Consider the following 17,072-nt stretch of genomic DNA (forward strand, 5'->3'; position numbering starts at 1 on the left):
TGAACATGCCTGTTGGTGAACCATTTGTGCTCGGAATATTCTGTTGATAAAACCGTCAAAAGAACTGCTCATCATCTCCAGCCTTTATTTTGATAACCGACTTTTTCGCCACCCTGAATGAAATGAACACGTGGAGGAAGCAAAATAATATGTACACCAGTGGCTAGTGAAGTTATATACTATTTTATACACTATTTTATTTTACTTATACTCAAATATACTTGCCCTAAGTTGGACTTCAGCCTTTGAATGCGAACTCTGGCTGAAGTGTGTTGTAAACCGTGCTTTGCTTTGGAATACTTTCTTGTTCCATTCTGTGCAGATAACGATGACGTATCACCTCTCCTGGAGGGTTGGAGTGTGTGTCTTGCCCCATTCTGTCCGGAGGGCGATGACCTATCACCTTTCCTGCCATTCTTCAAAGGAGGACTGGAAAGTCTGCATCGGCAACAGCGTGGACCAATCGGCAGCAGCTTGGTCATGAGGCGTGAACATTTCATCGCCATGTGTTAGGTGTTGTGAAAGGATAGTGGAATTGTGGACACGTTCTTAAGGATGGGCTGGGCACCCGTATGATGCGGCAGCGGTAAACCAGTGAAAGCTGTCGAGCCCTGCTGTTGAACAAAAGAGTGTGTCGTTTCACCCTGACCCGAGTGACATGGCCGCTTTCTTGTGTCCCATTTCATCTGGAGGGACGAAAGCATGACCAACTTAGGTGCCGAGGCGCCTAAGTCCCAAAAATTTTGTGTGAGTTTGTTTTGTTTTTTTTTTGCTATTTTTTCCCTTTTATTTTTTTTGTTATTGTTTGTGTTTGTCTTGCTGTCGGACACCCCTCTTGAGGGATATGACCAAGGTAGATAGATAGATAGATAGATAGATAGATAGATAGATAGATAGATAGATAGATAGATAGATAGATAGATAGATAGATAGATAGATAGATAGTGTTATAACATGGGCAAACTCTAGAGTCTTCTCCACATGTTATTAGTCTAATAAATGTTTAAACCTTACCCTAGTGTGAATTTGGATTAAAAGTACCGTATTTTCTGCACTATAAGGCGCACCGGGTTATAGGGCGCACCCCGAAAAAATAGTTTTTGGTCCTATATTTGACATACATAAGACGCACCGGATTATAAGGCGCTACAATGGGAACGTGGACAAAACAGTCAGATAGTTCAGTCCAACTTATTACCCCCTTAACATTCCCAAATCTTGCAAAGAAGCAAATACGTGTCGAGAACACGTGCGGATGCGGTGTCCGTACGATGTCACTCAAATGCATCGTTCCAAATATCATTCGGAAGGTTAAAGTCTTGGGATTCAAGAAATCCCAACCATTCCTTAGTTTCTATTTTCTTTTTCGCTCGCAACTTTACTGTGCATATGACAATAAACACTTGGAATTGAGTTTAATATAAAAATAGACACTCCATTCCATCCATTATCTGCACCGCTTATCACAGAAACATCGAGTTCAGTCTGAAACAAGATACAGGGAAAATATATAGCCAGAGTAGCTCACCGAAGTCGTTGTGTTCAATAATAATGTGCAGCCATGGTCCTCTTATATCCGTGAGTTTAGTAAATCCAGGAGAATAAAATATTTACAAATACAGAATAGTAAAAAAATGCTTTCTGTATGCCGTCAACCATGTGCTATACGCATTCATCTTTTTCGGCTAATTGCAGGCTTTATTTTGCCGCTTCAGCCAAAGCCAGCCTGTAAATGATAAAAAGGATCCGCCCCTTGACCTCCGAATAACTTTAGCCAATAGTGATCGAGTCAACTGATGATTGACACATCTTTTTCGGCCAATTGCAGGCTTTGTTTTACAGTTTAAGCCAATGCCAGCCTGTAAATGATAAAAAGGATCCGCCCCTTGACCTCCGAATAACTTTAGCCAATAGCGATCGATTCAAATGATGATTGACACATTGGTTAGCCAATGAAACGCCGGTAAATAAATCCCAGCATACACCGCGGACTACTTGGCGTTCGGGGGAAAATCGAGTCGGCGGCTGCAAGTTAGTTGGAAGACTTTGCGATTTAATATTGATCCATAAATAAGGCGCACTGTATTATAAGGCGCATGGTCAGCTTTTGAAAAAAATCAAGACTTTTAAGTGAGCCTTATAGTGCGGAAAATACGGTAATGAATATTGTCATTCAGTTGGTTCCACCGCATTGTTTTCATTCATAAAAAGACCTTCAAATCAAATGATCGTTTTTTTTTTCTGCGGAACGTGTTTTCATCTCTATATACCTTTCGAAGCATAACGGTATTCAAAGAACGGAATCGGAATTCCTCACAAAACGAGGCTTTTATTATAATTTTCATCAGAAACGGCTTTTGATTGACACCCGATTCCAACGCAAAAGGTCAAGCCAGAGAGGAAGTCCAAATGTCAAACATCCCTCTGTGAAGTTTGAACCTTTGTAAGACCCGGGCAGACTGATCTTCTTCTCCGGGCGAGAAAAAAAAAATGTCACTTTCTTGTCAAAGGCTGCTCCGATAGAGGCTTTTCGTGTCATTCCAGCGAGCGCTTATTTTTCCAAGCAAACAATGGAGACCTTTCGTTGCCCTCCGCGTATTGTCAGAAGAAAGATCAAGCGTCACGCTCGCTAACAACCACCTGCTGCTCTCGGAACATTTTTGAGTGGATTGTTAGGTGGCAAATGTCAAAATTTGCATAATGCCGACTGAGTGTTTGGCTAATAGTTTGCTAAAAATAATACGGTAAACCCATATGGTTGCGCTCTTATGTCCGGATATAACCCCGGAATGCGACTGTCTGACCAACATCCATTGACTCGGTCCTGTTTCCTGTTGGTATTTATTGTCCGGTATTGTTCCTGTTTATTTGGTCCTGTTAAATATCGGTTTCCAGTTTTGTTCCCGTCTATTTTTGTCCTGTTTATTATTCTCTCCAGTTTTCGTTCTTGTCTAGTTTGTCCTGTTTAATTTCGATATCCTGTTTCATTATCAACCCCGGGCAGCACGGCCGCGCAGTGGTTAGCGCGTGTGCGGCACAGTTCTAAGGTCTTGGGAACCTCCTGTGTGGGTTCAAATCCAGCTACCGGTCTTCCTGTGCGGAGTTTGTATGTTCTCCCGTGCTTGCATGGGTTTCCTCCGGGCACTCCGGTTTCCTCCCACATTCCAAAGATATGCATTTCAGGTGGATTGGCCGGTCCAAATTGTCCCTAGGTGTGAATGAGCGAGTGAATTGTCTGTCCCCGTGTGCCCTGCGATTGGCTGGCAACCAGTTCAGGGTGTCCCCTGCCCACTGCCCGATGATTGCTGGGATGGGCTCCAGCACCCCCGCGGCCCTACTGAGGATAAGTGGTGCAGCTAATGAGATGAGAGATGAGATTATCAATCCCGTCTGCCCCGTCCTGTCCGGTATCGACCCCAACTGTCAACCCTTACGATACCAAACTGTATTACGATACCAATTTTATGTAACATCCTACATGCCGACATTTCTTTGAGTAAATATTGTGTAAATTATAACTATAACCTTGTTTTTATAACCTTATGTTTTCTGATCCTTTATCTTCTTAGCTTATTTTATCCTCACTGTGATTATGTGAAACTGGAGTGACATGCCCAATTTCGTTGTCACAATATGTTAACTCATTTTGTAACAATGACAATAAAGGTATATTGTATTGTATTCTATTCTACTCTATTCAATTCTATTCTATTCATGATTACTGATGCGAGGCACCTGAGTCTGCTCCTTTGGGGCCAACTGTCTTGGATGCTGATTGGCTGCTTGACTTTTTTTAAAACCCGTCTTCCTGTCGCCCGTTGTCAATCCGTCTGCAAACCTCAGCTCACGCTAGGAGAGCCCTTTCGACCGTGACTCTCTCCTGTCCTGATTCCCGGCTACGACCCCTTTTCTGAACTTGACTACGTTTTTGCTCCCCCGTCCCAGCCATCGATTTGTTTTTCCCCATTCTCGACACTGCCTTCGCTCGCCACAGAAATACCACTTCGGCGTCTGAGAAACCTGTTCCCCACGATCAACGGATCCTCTATAAGACCCTTTCCCTTCTTCCTAATAAAACTAAGAGAAACACACGCAGGTGGGTCCTGTCTTCGTTCCGGTCCTGACAGCTACACTATTTAAACTGGTTAGCCAAGCACAGGGATTGGGAACCTACGGCTCGTTTCATGAGTGCATCTGGCTCGGAAGCAGAATTATAATTCTTCAAGTTTTCATTGAGTCGTCCTTTCGTGATTTTAAACCGCGCGCATGACATGTTTTGCCGAAACAACACAATGATTGCAGAAGACAAGGTCCAATTGGCTATATGTAGGGCACAATTTTAATTGCTATTTACTGTCAAGGTGTCACAACAACAGATCCTTGTTTTGTTTGTACATCGCTGAGGAAGCCTTATGTGGAAGCTCAAATTATGCAATGATTGTTTACTGTTGAGACACATTAAAAAGAAAACCCACAGAACAAACTGTAAACACAATAAAAACACCAGCAAAGTGTCAGGACCAGAACGGAAACAGGACCCAATTGCGTTACATTTCTCTTAAGTTTTATTACGACCCGGTGTTCGCTAGGCGCGTGAGGCAAGTCTCTCTCATACTCTGATTGTGATCCGAACACGGAATTGGATCTTCCGTCGCAAGCGATGGCAGTGTCAAGGACAGAAAAACAGGTCGATAGCCGGGACAGGAGAGCAAAAACGTGGTCGGGTTCAGAAATGGGTCGTAAGCCGGGACGGGAGAGCAGACGTGGTCAGCGTCAAAAACGGGTCGTAAGCCGAGACGGGAGAGCAGACGTGGTCGGGATAAAAAAAAAACAGGTCATAGCAGGAGACAGACGGGGAGATCATCCCAACTGTGGGATATCAACTCGGGCAATTGGTATCGATCTCGTCAGCCTCTGGCTTCCTATCATTCCACGCCAGACTGCTGCCTCACGTGCATGATTCCCCATTTCCCGTCAAAGGCTTGTGTGAGAAACGTCATGCGTTTGGGTCCTGATCCTGTTTTGGTTCTTGCCAGTAGCGTTTAAAATGTAACAAAAAAAGTAGCGCCTATTATACCGGAATTTACAATAGTTTATTCATAAAGCTAAGGTAGTTGTAGGCTATGGCATATAAAGATTCAAGCTAGCCTTACCTAATCATATCATCTTTTATTATCATTTGCTTCTGATCAATGTTCTCTCTAATTTTTCACGGGTCTGAGGGTTCACACAAAGTCGGTGAGCAACGCTTGAAACAACAGTGAGCAACCATAATCCCAAGTGGGGCAAGATAATTCATTATCAAACATGTCCAAAACTTGACATCAAGTTACATTTTGCTGAGTTTCCGGCAATGCAAAATTATTTTTCTCTTTTGAATGAATTGACTCGTGTACTATAGCAAAGGTTGTAGGGCTTAGAAACATCATTTGTTTTTACAACAATTCTTTCACAAGATATGCATTTCTTTTTATTTCCTGACATATTTTGTCGCATAATATTAATGGTTTTGGGGGCTTATTGAGTCAGTTGTAAGATACAGAACTGTACTTAATCACATTTTTTAGTGGAAGTACAATATTGGCAACAAGATTGACTTGATATCATTGGAAATTATTTGAATGCAACACAACTTTTTTTCTCCTTTTTTCCGTGGTTTTTTTCTACTTTTTTTTAAATTCCTTTAAAAAAATCTCATTGTGTTTATTTTTTCCGAGCTGTTACTTTTTTCTTTTTGTTCTCTAGTTACTTTTTTCCTACATTTCTTTCTTTTCTTTTTTTCTGGCTTTTTTCTAAATTTTTCCTCCTTTTTTTCCTCTTCCTTTTGTTTTTTTTTCTCAGCTTTTCACTACTTTTTCATTTTGGTATTTTTTTCTTTTTTGTTCTATTCCCCCCCTTTTTTTTTAGTCATTTTGTGCATCATTTTACATAATATTTGGTCATGTTGGGATTAAAGAAGAAAAACAACCCAAAGAGCCGTTTAGGACCCGAAAGAGCCAGTTCCTTTTAGTGAGCCGAGCCAAAAAAGCCGGTTCTCGACAAGGTACTAACTTTACTCAATTTCGTTCTACTTCGACTCGACTTCAAAATACCGCATTTAGGACACAACGTCAGGGGAACCCGTGTATTTTTACCTTCATGCATTGTAATTTTGACTTAATTCGCTTCTTATTTAGTCATTTTGAGCCCTGATTTTTGTGCGCCGGCTAGATTTTCTTGTGCGCTGAGAATGTGCGAGCAGTGCGCGCAGCTTAGAGGGAACACTGCTTCTGATTCTATGTAAGCATCACTTGACAATTTTACTGTTGTCATAACCAAATTGACTTTTGTTACTTCCACTGCAGCTAGCGTTCCTTTAATCTCCACATCTTTGGATCATTGATATACAAATAGCACGATTCAGTACATGCTTAAAAATAGCCACAATATTTGGCATTACAAAAATAATAAAAAAAATAATATTCAAGCATCTTCTTCTTTGGCCAAAACATTGGACAGTTTACAAGTTTCTTCTTCATGAACTCCCCAATTCTTCTCTGGTAGTTTTCCATTGTGATGGCATCCGATTGTGAGCTGGTAGACAGTCACTCCTGCCAAGGCACCCAGAAACGGGGCAGTGACTGGCACAACAGACCAATAGGAATTGACTCTGCAAGAGAAAAGGAAGTGTCATTTTATGATAGCTTAGCATCCATCCATCCTCAGTAGGGTCACGGGGGTTCTGGAGCCCATCCCAGCTATCTTCGGGCAGTGGGCAGGGGACACCCTGAACTGGTTGCCAGCCAATCGCAGGGCACACAGGGACAGACAATTCGCTTGTTCATTCACACCTAGGGACAATTTGGTTTGGCCAATTAACCTAACATGCATGTTTTTGGAATGTGGGAGGAAACCGGAGTGCCCGGAGGAAACCCACGCAAGCACGGGGAGAACATGCAAACTCCACACAGGAAGGTTCTGTCATGAGTACTGATTCGGGGCACCTGCGGCTGCCCCGTTGGCGCCAACACCCACGGGACCTGATTGGCTGTTGGACTCTTTTTAAACTCCCGTCTTTCGAAAGGAACCCATCCAGTCCGTCTGCGAACCTATGCTCTCAGCTAGGCAAGCTTTTGTACTCTCCGACACTGTCTTGCCCTGTTTCCTGCCTGATACTTGTTGGCGACCAGTTTTCTGGACCTGTTTCTGTTTTTGCTCCTCTGCCCCGGTCATCGACCTGTTTTTCTCGCTGCCAACGACTACCCTCACTAGGCAAGCTCATTCCGTCCGACATTTTCCTGCCCTGTTTTCTCCTGCCTGATACCTGTTGCCGACCTGTTTCTGGACCCGTTCCTGCCCTGATCTACCATCCCGACCACCGATCTGTTTTGCCCTGTTTCCTGCCTGATACCTGTTGCCAACCTCTTTTCTGAACTCGATACCGCCCATGCTCTCCCGTCCCGGCTAGTGACCAGTATCCCCGCAGTCTACGATTATCCTCGCTCGACACAGAAGTGCCACTTCCGTGTTCCTACTATCTGCTAACCGTGAACGACGATCATCCGATCGTGGATGCAAGCACTGTTCTCTTTCTTAATAAAAACTGAGTAAAACGAACGCTATCGGGTCCCGTCTCCGTTCCTGGTCTGTGACAGGTTCGATATCATGAACTCAGAACTGTGCCGCACACGCGCTAACCATTGCGCCTCCGTGCTGCCCTGATAGCTTAGCATACTTGAAAAAAATCGACTGTGACATGACACTACAATTACACCCAAGATTACAGGTGGGTTGCGGCATTTGATAATTTGGGGCTGCAATCATGACTTTAAGCCAGTAGATGGCGACATCATTGCGTGCATTTATTAGATACGCATCTTTTTGGGGTTTGTTCCGCCCCAAACAGGTCTGATAAAAGTAAGATAAAAACAGGTAGAGGCAATGGAATATAAAGCATAAGGGCTCTTTAAACTCAGTTGGGTATCCTTAACACATACTAAATAGTGCAAACTATTGAAAGATTGTATACATTTGACTATAAAGGATTTTATACAATTGAATACAAGTTACATTTATTGAGTGCAATGAAGATTTTCACCGAGTAGGCTATAGTTCAATGACAGGTCGCGGCGTTCCGAATGCAGAATATTTTGTCTAGTTCTGTTGATAACAGGACTCTGACGGAGGACAACAGGCGATGTTTTGAGAACAAGGCCCTGATGACGTAGAAACGCTTGGTGTTGTTTTGGTTAATTCCAGACATGGCGGCGCTCTTTTCCGAGGTGGTGGAGCCCGGGGGCTTCATTAGCATGCCCATGGGAGGAGTCGGCGCGCCGTTGTAGATAATGGGCAATGAGAGGAAAAGCGGGAGGACTTCAGAGAAGGCTTGCCAGAGACTCGGACGACACTAATTCAGCTAATTCAGGAGTTCACTTAGTTAATATAATAATGAAATTAAATATTTTAACATTTAAAACCCAACACTCTGTACTTTTTAACTTTTGAAGGACACGTCAACTACACACCTCACTTTAATACAATGCATCGTGTATTTGGTCTTTGATTTCACTCTACAGCTTTGTGATTTGCTCTCACGTGAAAACTTCGAGGCCCCATCCGGCTACGGCTGTGAAGAGTCTGGGTCCCAGGTCCCGGGCGGGGTTGATGGCGTATCCTGAGTTGAATCCCATAGCCATTCCGATGACCGTCACAACAAAGCCCACGGGAAATGCTTCCCGTCCAGCCGGGATGGAGTCGTTGTGAGGATCGACGATGGCTAGGACGCATGTGACCAGAGCTGCCGTGGCGATAACCTGGAGCACAACCATTTAATACTACCAAATTCGTAAACATGGCAAATACGAGGAAATAGTACACGTTTTTTATATCATATATTCCTATTATTTCGTGAGACGATTCATTTTAAAGACAGCCTGCACAGCATTCTGAGCTGTGACATCATCGGAGGAACACCAGCACCCCAGCAAGCCAGTCGCCATATTGTTTTACATGTTGAAGAGTCCAAGTGGTTATGAGTGTTTTAAGACATATTTTGGTAGTTTTTGCGGCAACTGAAGTTATATAGAAGCTTGGTTATGGGGCGGGGACATTTCATCGGCATGGATGATAACATGGGAAGATCCTGGAATCTCGTCGTCTTCTGCACATGATCGTTATATTGGCATGGTAGAAAGACCTGATTCGTTCAACTCTTTGATTAGGCTAAATAAATTGGTATGTGGACTATACTCGTCGTTCGGCTGATTGCATTTCTCTGACTGAATGTAAGGGTTGGACAAGACACGTGAAGTGTCCTTGGAGTCAGATTTCAGTATAAGAAATGTTAAAACCTCACACGAATTGTGGAGGCAGTAATGAGAGCGAGGGCAACAAAGGGCGAGCGGCCAAAAAAAGGCGCCAAACGGATCAACGAAAGGTTGCTGCATTTTCAGCGGACAAATGCAAGGCTGGCTGACCAAAAAACATCCAGTGAGCAGCCAGGCTAACCAAGGAACCAACAAGGGACAAGGAAAAAACAGCGCTAATCCTAGGCTAGCCAGCCAAACAAGGTGGACAGCCAATGAGCGCCGACTGGAAGCAAACAAAATAGGAAAGCTCTTGGTAGCCCCAAAGCTAACGGGGAGCTAGACGTACATAATGATTGCAACCGCGACACAGCCGGTGTGAAACACAAATAAAAAGCCACAATCACCAACATCCAAGCAGAGATAATTGGTATGCAATCACGGTTCATCATTATCGGAGTCTGTTTCAGGGCCTGCCTCACATGTTGTGTTAATGGGATTTGTGTTGATTCAATTATCTCACAGCTCGAGAAGAAATAAGCCAGATGAATTTATTTTGAGGCTAATTTTCTCGAACCCTCCGGTGCATGGAAAATTTTGCAACACATTTGCACAAGTGTGGGGAGGAACTTTACACTTTCTGTGTCTGATTAATGTCTTCTCTCCTTATTTTGAGTGTCTACTAATATTTAAAATCTTCAGTAGTGAAAACGTAGAGAAAAAAACAGAAAAATATGGAAAAAATACGACCGAAAAGTTTGAAAAAGTACTGAAAAGTAAAGTATGGAACACTATTGATAAGTATTGTATCAAATATATACCATATACATAAGTATAAGAAAACATCAGAAAAGTATAAAAGTTTGCTGTGTTTTACAAAAACGTGGCTCACGTCTAGCATCCCGAACGCTAACGTGGAGCTACCCGGCTTTAGCGATGTTAGGGCGGACAGAGACAAAAAAGCCTGCGGGAAGCGGAGAGGAGGCAGACTCGCTATCTACGTGAACACGAGGTGGTGTGACCCTGGGCGCAAAGATTTCATCTGCTGTAGGGACGTCGAACTTTTGGCCTAGCGTGTGACGTCATCCACTCCTCTACCTACCTACCTACCTACCTACCTACCTACCTACCTACCTACCTACCTATCTATCTATCTATCTATCTATCTATCTATCTATCTATCTATCTATCTATCTATCTATCTATCTATCTACCTACCTACCTACCTACCTACCTACCTACCTATCTATCTATCTATCTATCTATCTATCTAAAAAGTAGTAAAAAGTGCTGAAAAGTAGTAGGAAGATGCAAAAAAGTAAAAAATATACTTAAGTGTCAAAACATTTTTAAGGTGGTGTAACCCTGGGCACAAAGATTTCCATCTACTGCAGGGACGTCGAACTTTTGGCCTAGCGTGTGACGTCATCCACTCCGCTGTTGCTAAACTACAACACAGCACCCCGATGCCATCCTGTTAATCTGTTAATAATAAACACAAGGATACTGCTGGAAGTTGGAATTTCCCTACGGGGATGAATAAATTATCTATGTATCTATCTATGTCATGTCCTGCAAGGTTGTCATGGCACCCAACTGGCCCCGCCCCTTGTCACCGGCTGACCTGCATTTCCTAATTACTCCTATGGGTACTTAAACGTGCCTTTTGGAACGGCCCTCTGCCAGATCGTTGTTTACCCTTGTTGAAAACCTGTTCATGCCTGTTTGATACCTGTTTATTCTTGTTTTGCGTGTTGGACTCCGATGGAACATTCTGAGAGATTCCTGCAAGTTCTGTTTGATTCTGAGAAATGCCTGGATTGTAATTTTGCCTGCATTTGAGCCTGCTTTGTTTTGTTTTTGGTCCGTTTGTGTGTTGGACAACTTTTCTTTCTCAATTAAAATGACAGATCGTCTACGCAAATGAGTTGCTACTTCCTACTTCCCGACCCGTTTCAAGACAGTCCCGTTCCGTTTCATGACAATCTATCTATCACCATCTATTTATCTATCTATCTATCTATCTAGAGTCTAGACATTTATCTATCTATCTAGACATCAATCCATCCAGACATCTATCTATCTATCTATCTATCTAGACATCTAGACATCTATCTATCTAACTATCTATCTATCTAGACATCTATCTATCTAGACATCTAGACATCTATCTATCTAGACATCTAGACATCTATCTATCTAGACATCTATCTAGACATCTATCCATCTAGACATCTATGTAGACATCTATCTACACATCTATCCATCTATCTAGACATCTATGTAGACATCTATCTATCTATCTAGACATCTATGTAGACATCTATCTAGACATCTATCTATTTATCTAGACATCTATTTAGACATCTATCTAGACATCTATCTATCTATCTAGACATCTATGTAGACATCTATCTAGACATCTAGACATCTATGTAGACATCTATCTATCCATCTATCTAGACATCTATCTATCCATCTATCTATATATCCAGACATCTATCTAGACATTTATCTATCTATCTAGACATCTATCTAGACATTTATCTATCTATGCAGACATTAATCCATCCGGACATCTATCTATCTATCTATCTATCTATACATCTATCTATACATCTATCTAGACATCTATCTAGACATCAATCCATCCAGACATCTATCTATCTATCTATCTATCTATCTATCTAAAAAGTAGTAAAAAGTGCCGAAAAGTACTAAGAAGACGCAAAAATAGTAAGAAATATACTTAAAAGTGTCAAAACATTTTTAAAACGTTAAAACATATTAAAAAGTACTGAAAAGTATGGCGAAGTACTAAAAGTATGAACAAATACTGGAAAGCCTGGGAACTGACAAGTTATCTGGTGCATAAATTTAAAAGTCCTGGTAAATTTTTTACATAAAGAGATTCATTTTTGTGTGTGTTGCTCTCAGCATTCTCGAAGGGATTATGGTCGAGTACTGAGGTATTACTGTACTCAGGATTAAAGTTAGGATTAGTATAGACGGGCTCACCTGGTCCCAAAATCCATTGAGTATAGAGAGATGTTTGGAAGAGTAGGTAGCAAATATCCCAGCAGTCGCGTTCCTCCCAACCACCAGCAACTCCTCATTGCCGAATTCCTGTATCACGTCTGGCAGGTTCCAAAATGTCTTCACTGATGTGGGTGGATTGGTTAAAAATACCGTATTTTCCGCACTATAAGGCACACCTAAAAGTCTTAATTTTTTTCAAAACCTGACCATGCGCCTTATAATACAGTGCGCCTTATTTATGGATCAATATTAAATCGCAAAGTCTTCAAACTAACTTGCAGCCGCCGACTAGATTTTCCCCCGAACGCCAAGTAATCCGCGGTGTGATGCTGGGATTTATTTACCGGTGTTTCATTGGCTAACCAATGTGTCAATCATCATTTGAATCAAACACTATTGGCTAAAGTTATTCGGAGGTCAAGGGGCGGATCCTTTTGATCATTTACAGGCTGGCATTGGCTTAAACTGTAAAACAAAGCCTGCAATTGGCCGAAAAAGATGTGTCAATCATCAGTTGAATCAATCACTATTGGCTAAAATTATTCGGAGGTCAAGGGGCGGATCCTTTTTATCATTTACAGGCTGGCATTGGCTGAAGCGGCAAAACAAAGGCTGCAATTGGCCAAAAAAGATGAATGCGTATAGCACATGGTTGACGGCATACAGAAAGCAATTTTTTACTATTCTGTATTTGTAAATATTTTACTCTCCTGGATTTACTACACTCACGGATATAAGAGGACCACGGCTGCACATTATTATGAACACAACAACTTCGGTGAGCTACCCTGGCTATATATTTTACCAGTATCTTGTTTCAGACTGAACTCTTTTTGTGATAAGCGGTGCAGATAATGGATGGAATGGAGAGTCTATTTTTAAATCCAACTCAATTCCAAGTGTTTATTGTCATATGCACAGTAAAGTTGCGAGCGAAAAAGAAAACAGAAACTAAGGAATGGTTGGCATTTCTTGAATCCCAAGACTTTAACGTTCCGAATGATATTTGAAACGATGCATTTGAGTGACATCGTACGGACACCGCATCCGCACGTGTCTACGACACGTATTTGCTTCTTTGCAAGATTTGGGAATGTTAAGGGGGTAATAAATTGGACTGAACTATCTGACTGTTTTGTCGATGTTCCCATTGTAGCGCCTTATAATCCGGTGCGCCTTATCTATGGAAGTTATAGGACCAAAAACGATTTTTGGGGGGTGCGCCCTATAACCCGGTGCGCCCTATAGTGCGGAAAACACGGTAATCTTAAATCTTACCAAGATAGAGGCAATAAATGATGGCAGCCGCCACGAAGGCGCCGAGCGTCTGGAAGAAGAAGAACCACGGGAACTTCCTCCAAGGCTCTCGGCTAAGTAAACACAATGCAAAGGTCACGGCGGGGTTCAGGTGGCCACCTAGAGGTGTGGAGAGGATTTTAAGTGTTCTGGTGTAGCTGTATTTGTGATAGAGAAGATTGGCCAGGATAGTCCTGGAACTTCTAGAAATTTGGAGATCAGAAGTTGATGGATGAATCCGTTTCATCAGAGTTTTAGGTCCCTCACCTTGCATGTCTGAATACAACGCCCAATGAACGACAATGTCAGAATCAGAATAGGAGGGGGACCCAGATGCGTAACGTTTCTCACACAAGTTATATTTTACGGGAATGGGGAAGTCATGCAAGTTAACACAAATGTCAGTGATTCGGCGATCGCTGGGCGGAAAAGGTAAGGCAGAGGGTCCGGCGTGGAACAACAAGAAGCCAGATGCCGACGACATCGATACCAGATACACGAGCAGGTACCGGACCAACAGGGTCAATACTGGACAGGACGGAACGGACAGGATTGTTACCAGATACACGAGCAGATACCGGACCAACAGGGTCAATACTGGACAGGACGGGACGGACAGGATTGATACCAGATACAAGAGCAGATACGGGACAGACGGGATCGAGTTTTAAGAAAAGAAACACAGGGATGATTACACTCCAGAACAGTAGATGACAACAATAGCCCCCTTGGTTTTTTCTTCCTGTTCAGTCAATCAGCGCTATCCCAATTGTGTTTGGAAGGGACCACATGGCATTATATTGTGATTTTGTCGATTTTTTTCCCTTTTTTCTGCCGCTAGTAAAGGGTCTCAAGAAATTTATTGATAAGGAAAAGAGACAACAATCAAGTCAAAGATGGAAAGTATTGCAAAATACGAAAACGGTTTACGAGTAAATAGTTGAAATGTAATTTTTTTAGCTTCATACCGGTGCATAAATCTGTATTGTGTACATAATTAAATAACCATTGTTGTTTTGGAGAGGACGTCGTTGGCTGTCGCCCCAAAATATACGCAGAGACAGAAATATGGCGGAAAGGGAACGTCCTTTATTTTATTCGTTCAGCAACATTCAAGCCACATTCAAAATTCGTCCGAGAGACGCTGGCATTTATACTGTGTTCAACAAGATCACGTGATAGTTTTCTCTGAATCTAAAGTGTTTTTTTCCTGCCTCGGCTTGCTTAGTCGACAACTTGTGATTTCTTGTATCAACAATTATCTCATAACATCCTGCCAGATGTCTGCACACAACAGGCCACCGTCAGCTGCAAAACTGCTGACTTACAGTTAATCCACAACATTTGTTTTAGTACACTCTTTCCTACTATTGGCTATTTTAAATTAGTTTTAGGGTTGGCATATCTGTTATGTGGACGTAAACCTGAGTATATACTGTACTTGAAGTCATTTTGGTCTAGATGTTTTTTGGAATAAAAAAGAATATATTCCATCCCAGCTTTAAACTGCACAATCCATTTCATCTGACAAATTTGAGAAGTGAATTTTTTCTTGATTTGGGTCGCAGCTTATAATTAGGGTACGACGGTGGGTCCTGACGTCGGACCAGTGACGGAACAAATCATTCGCAGGACATGTTTTTCCTCAGTCTCCTTTCCACATAAACAATGCAACAGAGTAGCGCTAGCTTTTTCACTCTTTCCCTCACACTCTGTAAATCGGACAGGAGTGAAATTCCGTCGTGTTAATTACGAGGCCGCAAACGGGGAAAACAAGTCATTAGAGGACTCGGCCGCGCTAACGAACCTTTCGCGGCGCCGACAGGAGGACCGCTCCGACCGACGAGTTCCTTTCAATTACTCGCCGCCTCGCTTTTTACCGGAAAAGCAATAAGCGACAACTCTTTCCAACTCCTCGCATCTTCTTTCATCAAGAAGAAAATAATTCACTTCGCGTAACTGCTAGCCAGGGTTGGGTAGGGTTACTTTAACTGGATTACTTTCAGTTACTTTTGGATTGCTCCAATACCAAATATGCTAATAAAAGACAAAAGAAACTAAATATGAATAAAATTACTAAAGGCTTGGGGAGTAATGGAATACATGGAACGGCAAAAATGATGTTGGCAAGCTGTTTGGATTGATTTTCATTTTGTTTCTGTCGCATTTGATGTTCGTTTTGCCGGAGATCAAAGAGATCAAAGCCAGGAGAGAAAGCTTACCACGTGTTCTGAGTCATCATTTTATTATTATTTAGTTTCTTTTGTCTTTTATTAGCATATTTGGTATTGGAGTCATCCAAAAGTAATTGAAAGTAATCAAGTCAAAGTAACCCTACCCAACCCTGCACATACGTCTTTTTTTGCCATTTTCGACATACTAACCCCTTACGTCTTTTTTAGATATTTTCGACATACTAACCCCTTACCTAATTATTTCGACTATTTCGCCTTACTTGTCATGTCCAGCATGGTCGCCGTGGCGACCGGCTGGCCCCGCCCCCTTGGCACCGGCTGTAGCAGATTTTCTAATTTGCGTGTGTGCTTCTTAAGGGCGGGTTTTGGGGATTGCCGCTTGCGGGTTCATTGCATTACTTGCATTATTCTGTTCTGTTGGACTTGAGGAAACCTGTACTTGCCCGTTCTGAGTAAAAGCCTGTTTTGTGAGTATTCCTAGTCTGAGTTCCTGTTTGCCTGTAAGCCTGTTTTTGGTTTTGTCCCCGAGTGTTGGACGACTTTTATCTCCTTAATGTCAGGAGGACCAGAACAGAGCAGGAGACCCCAGAGTGTTCGTTACAAGTCTTTTATTTGGGGAAGCGTACAAGGTTAGCGGGAGACGCGATGACCGTCGAACGTCAGCAGCAACGCCGTGAAGACAACTTCGGAACACGTAGCCAATCGTAGCGTGGGACGGAAGCAGGTCGAGTTTACCGGGACTGGAGAGAAGATCGTAGCGTGGGACGGAAGCAGGTCGGATCGGAGGCAGGCAGGCAGGCAGAATCAGGTAAACAAGAAGGCACAGGTAATCGGGAGAGTCATACGGGGTACAGAAGTAATCCTCACACGAAGAGGTCTCCGCGTAGCGTGCTTAAAAAGGGAACATAAACCAATCAGGGAGCGCATTCCAGCGAGTCAGGTGATTACCCCAGGTGGCTCCATTTAGGTAATCATGACACTTAATAAAAGTAACTGATCGTTAACGCGAATGAGTTCTCCCTTCCTGCCTCCTGCCTTCGGTCTGGTCCGGTCTCGTGACATTACTAAACCCTTACCTATTTTTTTGAATATTTCCGACATACTAACCCCATACTCAGGGTTGGGTAGGGTTACTTTAACTGGATTACTTTCAATTACTTTTGGATTACTCCAATACCAAATATGCTAATAAAAGACAAAAGAAACTAAATATGAATAAACTGACTCAATTTTGTGCAGGCTTGGGGAGTAACGGAAT

The 17,072-nt window shown here is 42.5% G+C and overlaps 1 protein-coding gene across 1 annotated transcript; it reads right to left on the reverse strand.

The window, feature by feature from the left end:
* Positions 1-6,462: 6,462 nt before the first annotated feature.
* On the reverse strand, positions 6,463-13,893 carry LOC148350020 (aquaporin-3-like). The gene is made up of 4 exons (XM_088319983.1): positions 13,602-13,893; positions 12,303-12,421; positions 8,575-8,792; positions 6,463-6,649 (listed from the first exon to the last, which is right to left on the reverse strand). Exons 1-4 carry the CDS (start codon positions 13,891-13,893, stop codon positions 6,463-6,465), a joined length of 816 nt encoding a protein of 271 aa, XP_088176109.1.
* Between the last annotated feature and the right edge of the window lie 3,179 nt (positions 13,894-17,072).

Source organism: Urocampus carinirostris, chromosome 16 (assembly GCF_059441175.1).
Source record: "Urocampus carinirostris isolate Australia breed hairy pipefish chromosome 16, RoL_Ucar_1.0, whole genome shotgun sequence".
In the NCBI taxonomy this organism is placed as follows: Eukaryota; Metazoa; Chordata; class Actinopteri; order Syngnathiformes; family Syngnathidae; genus Urocampus; species Urocampus carinirostris.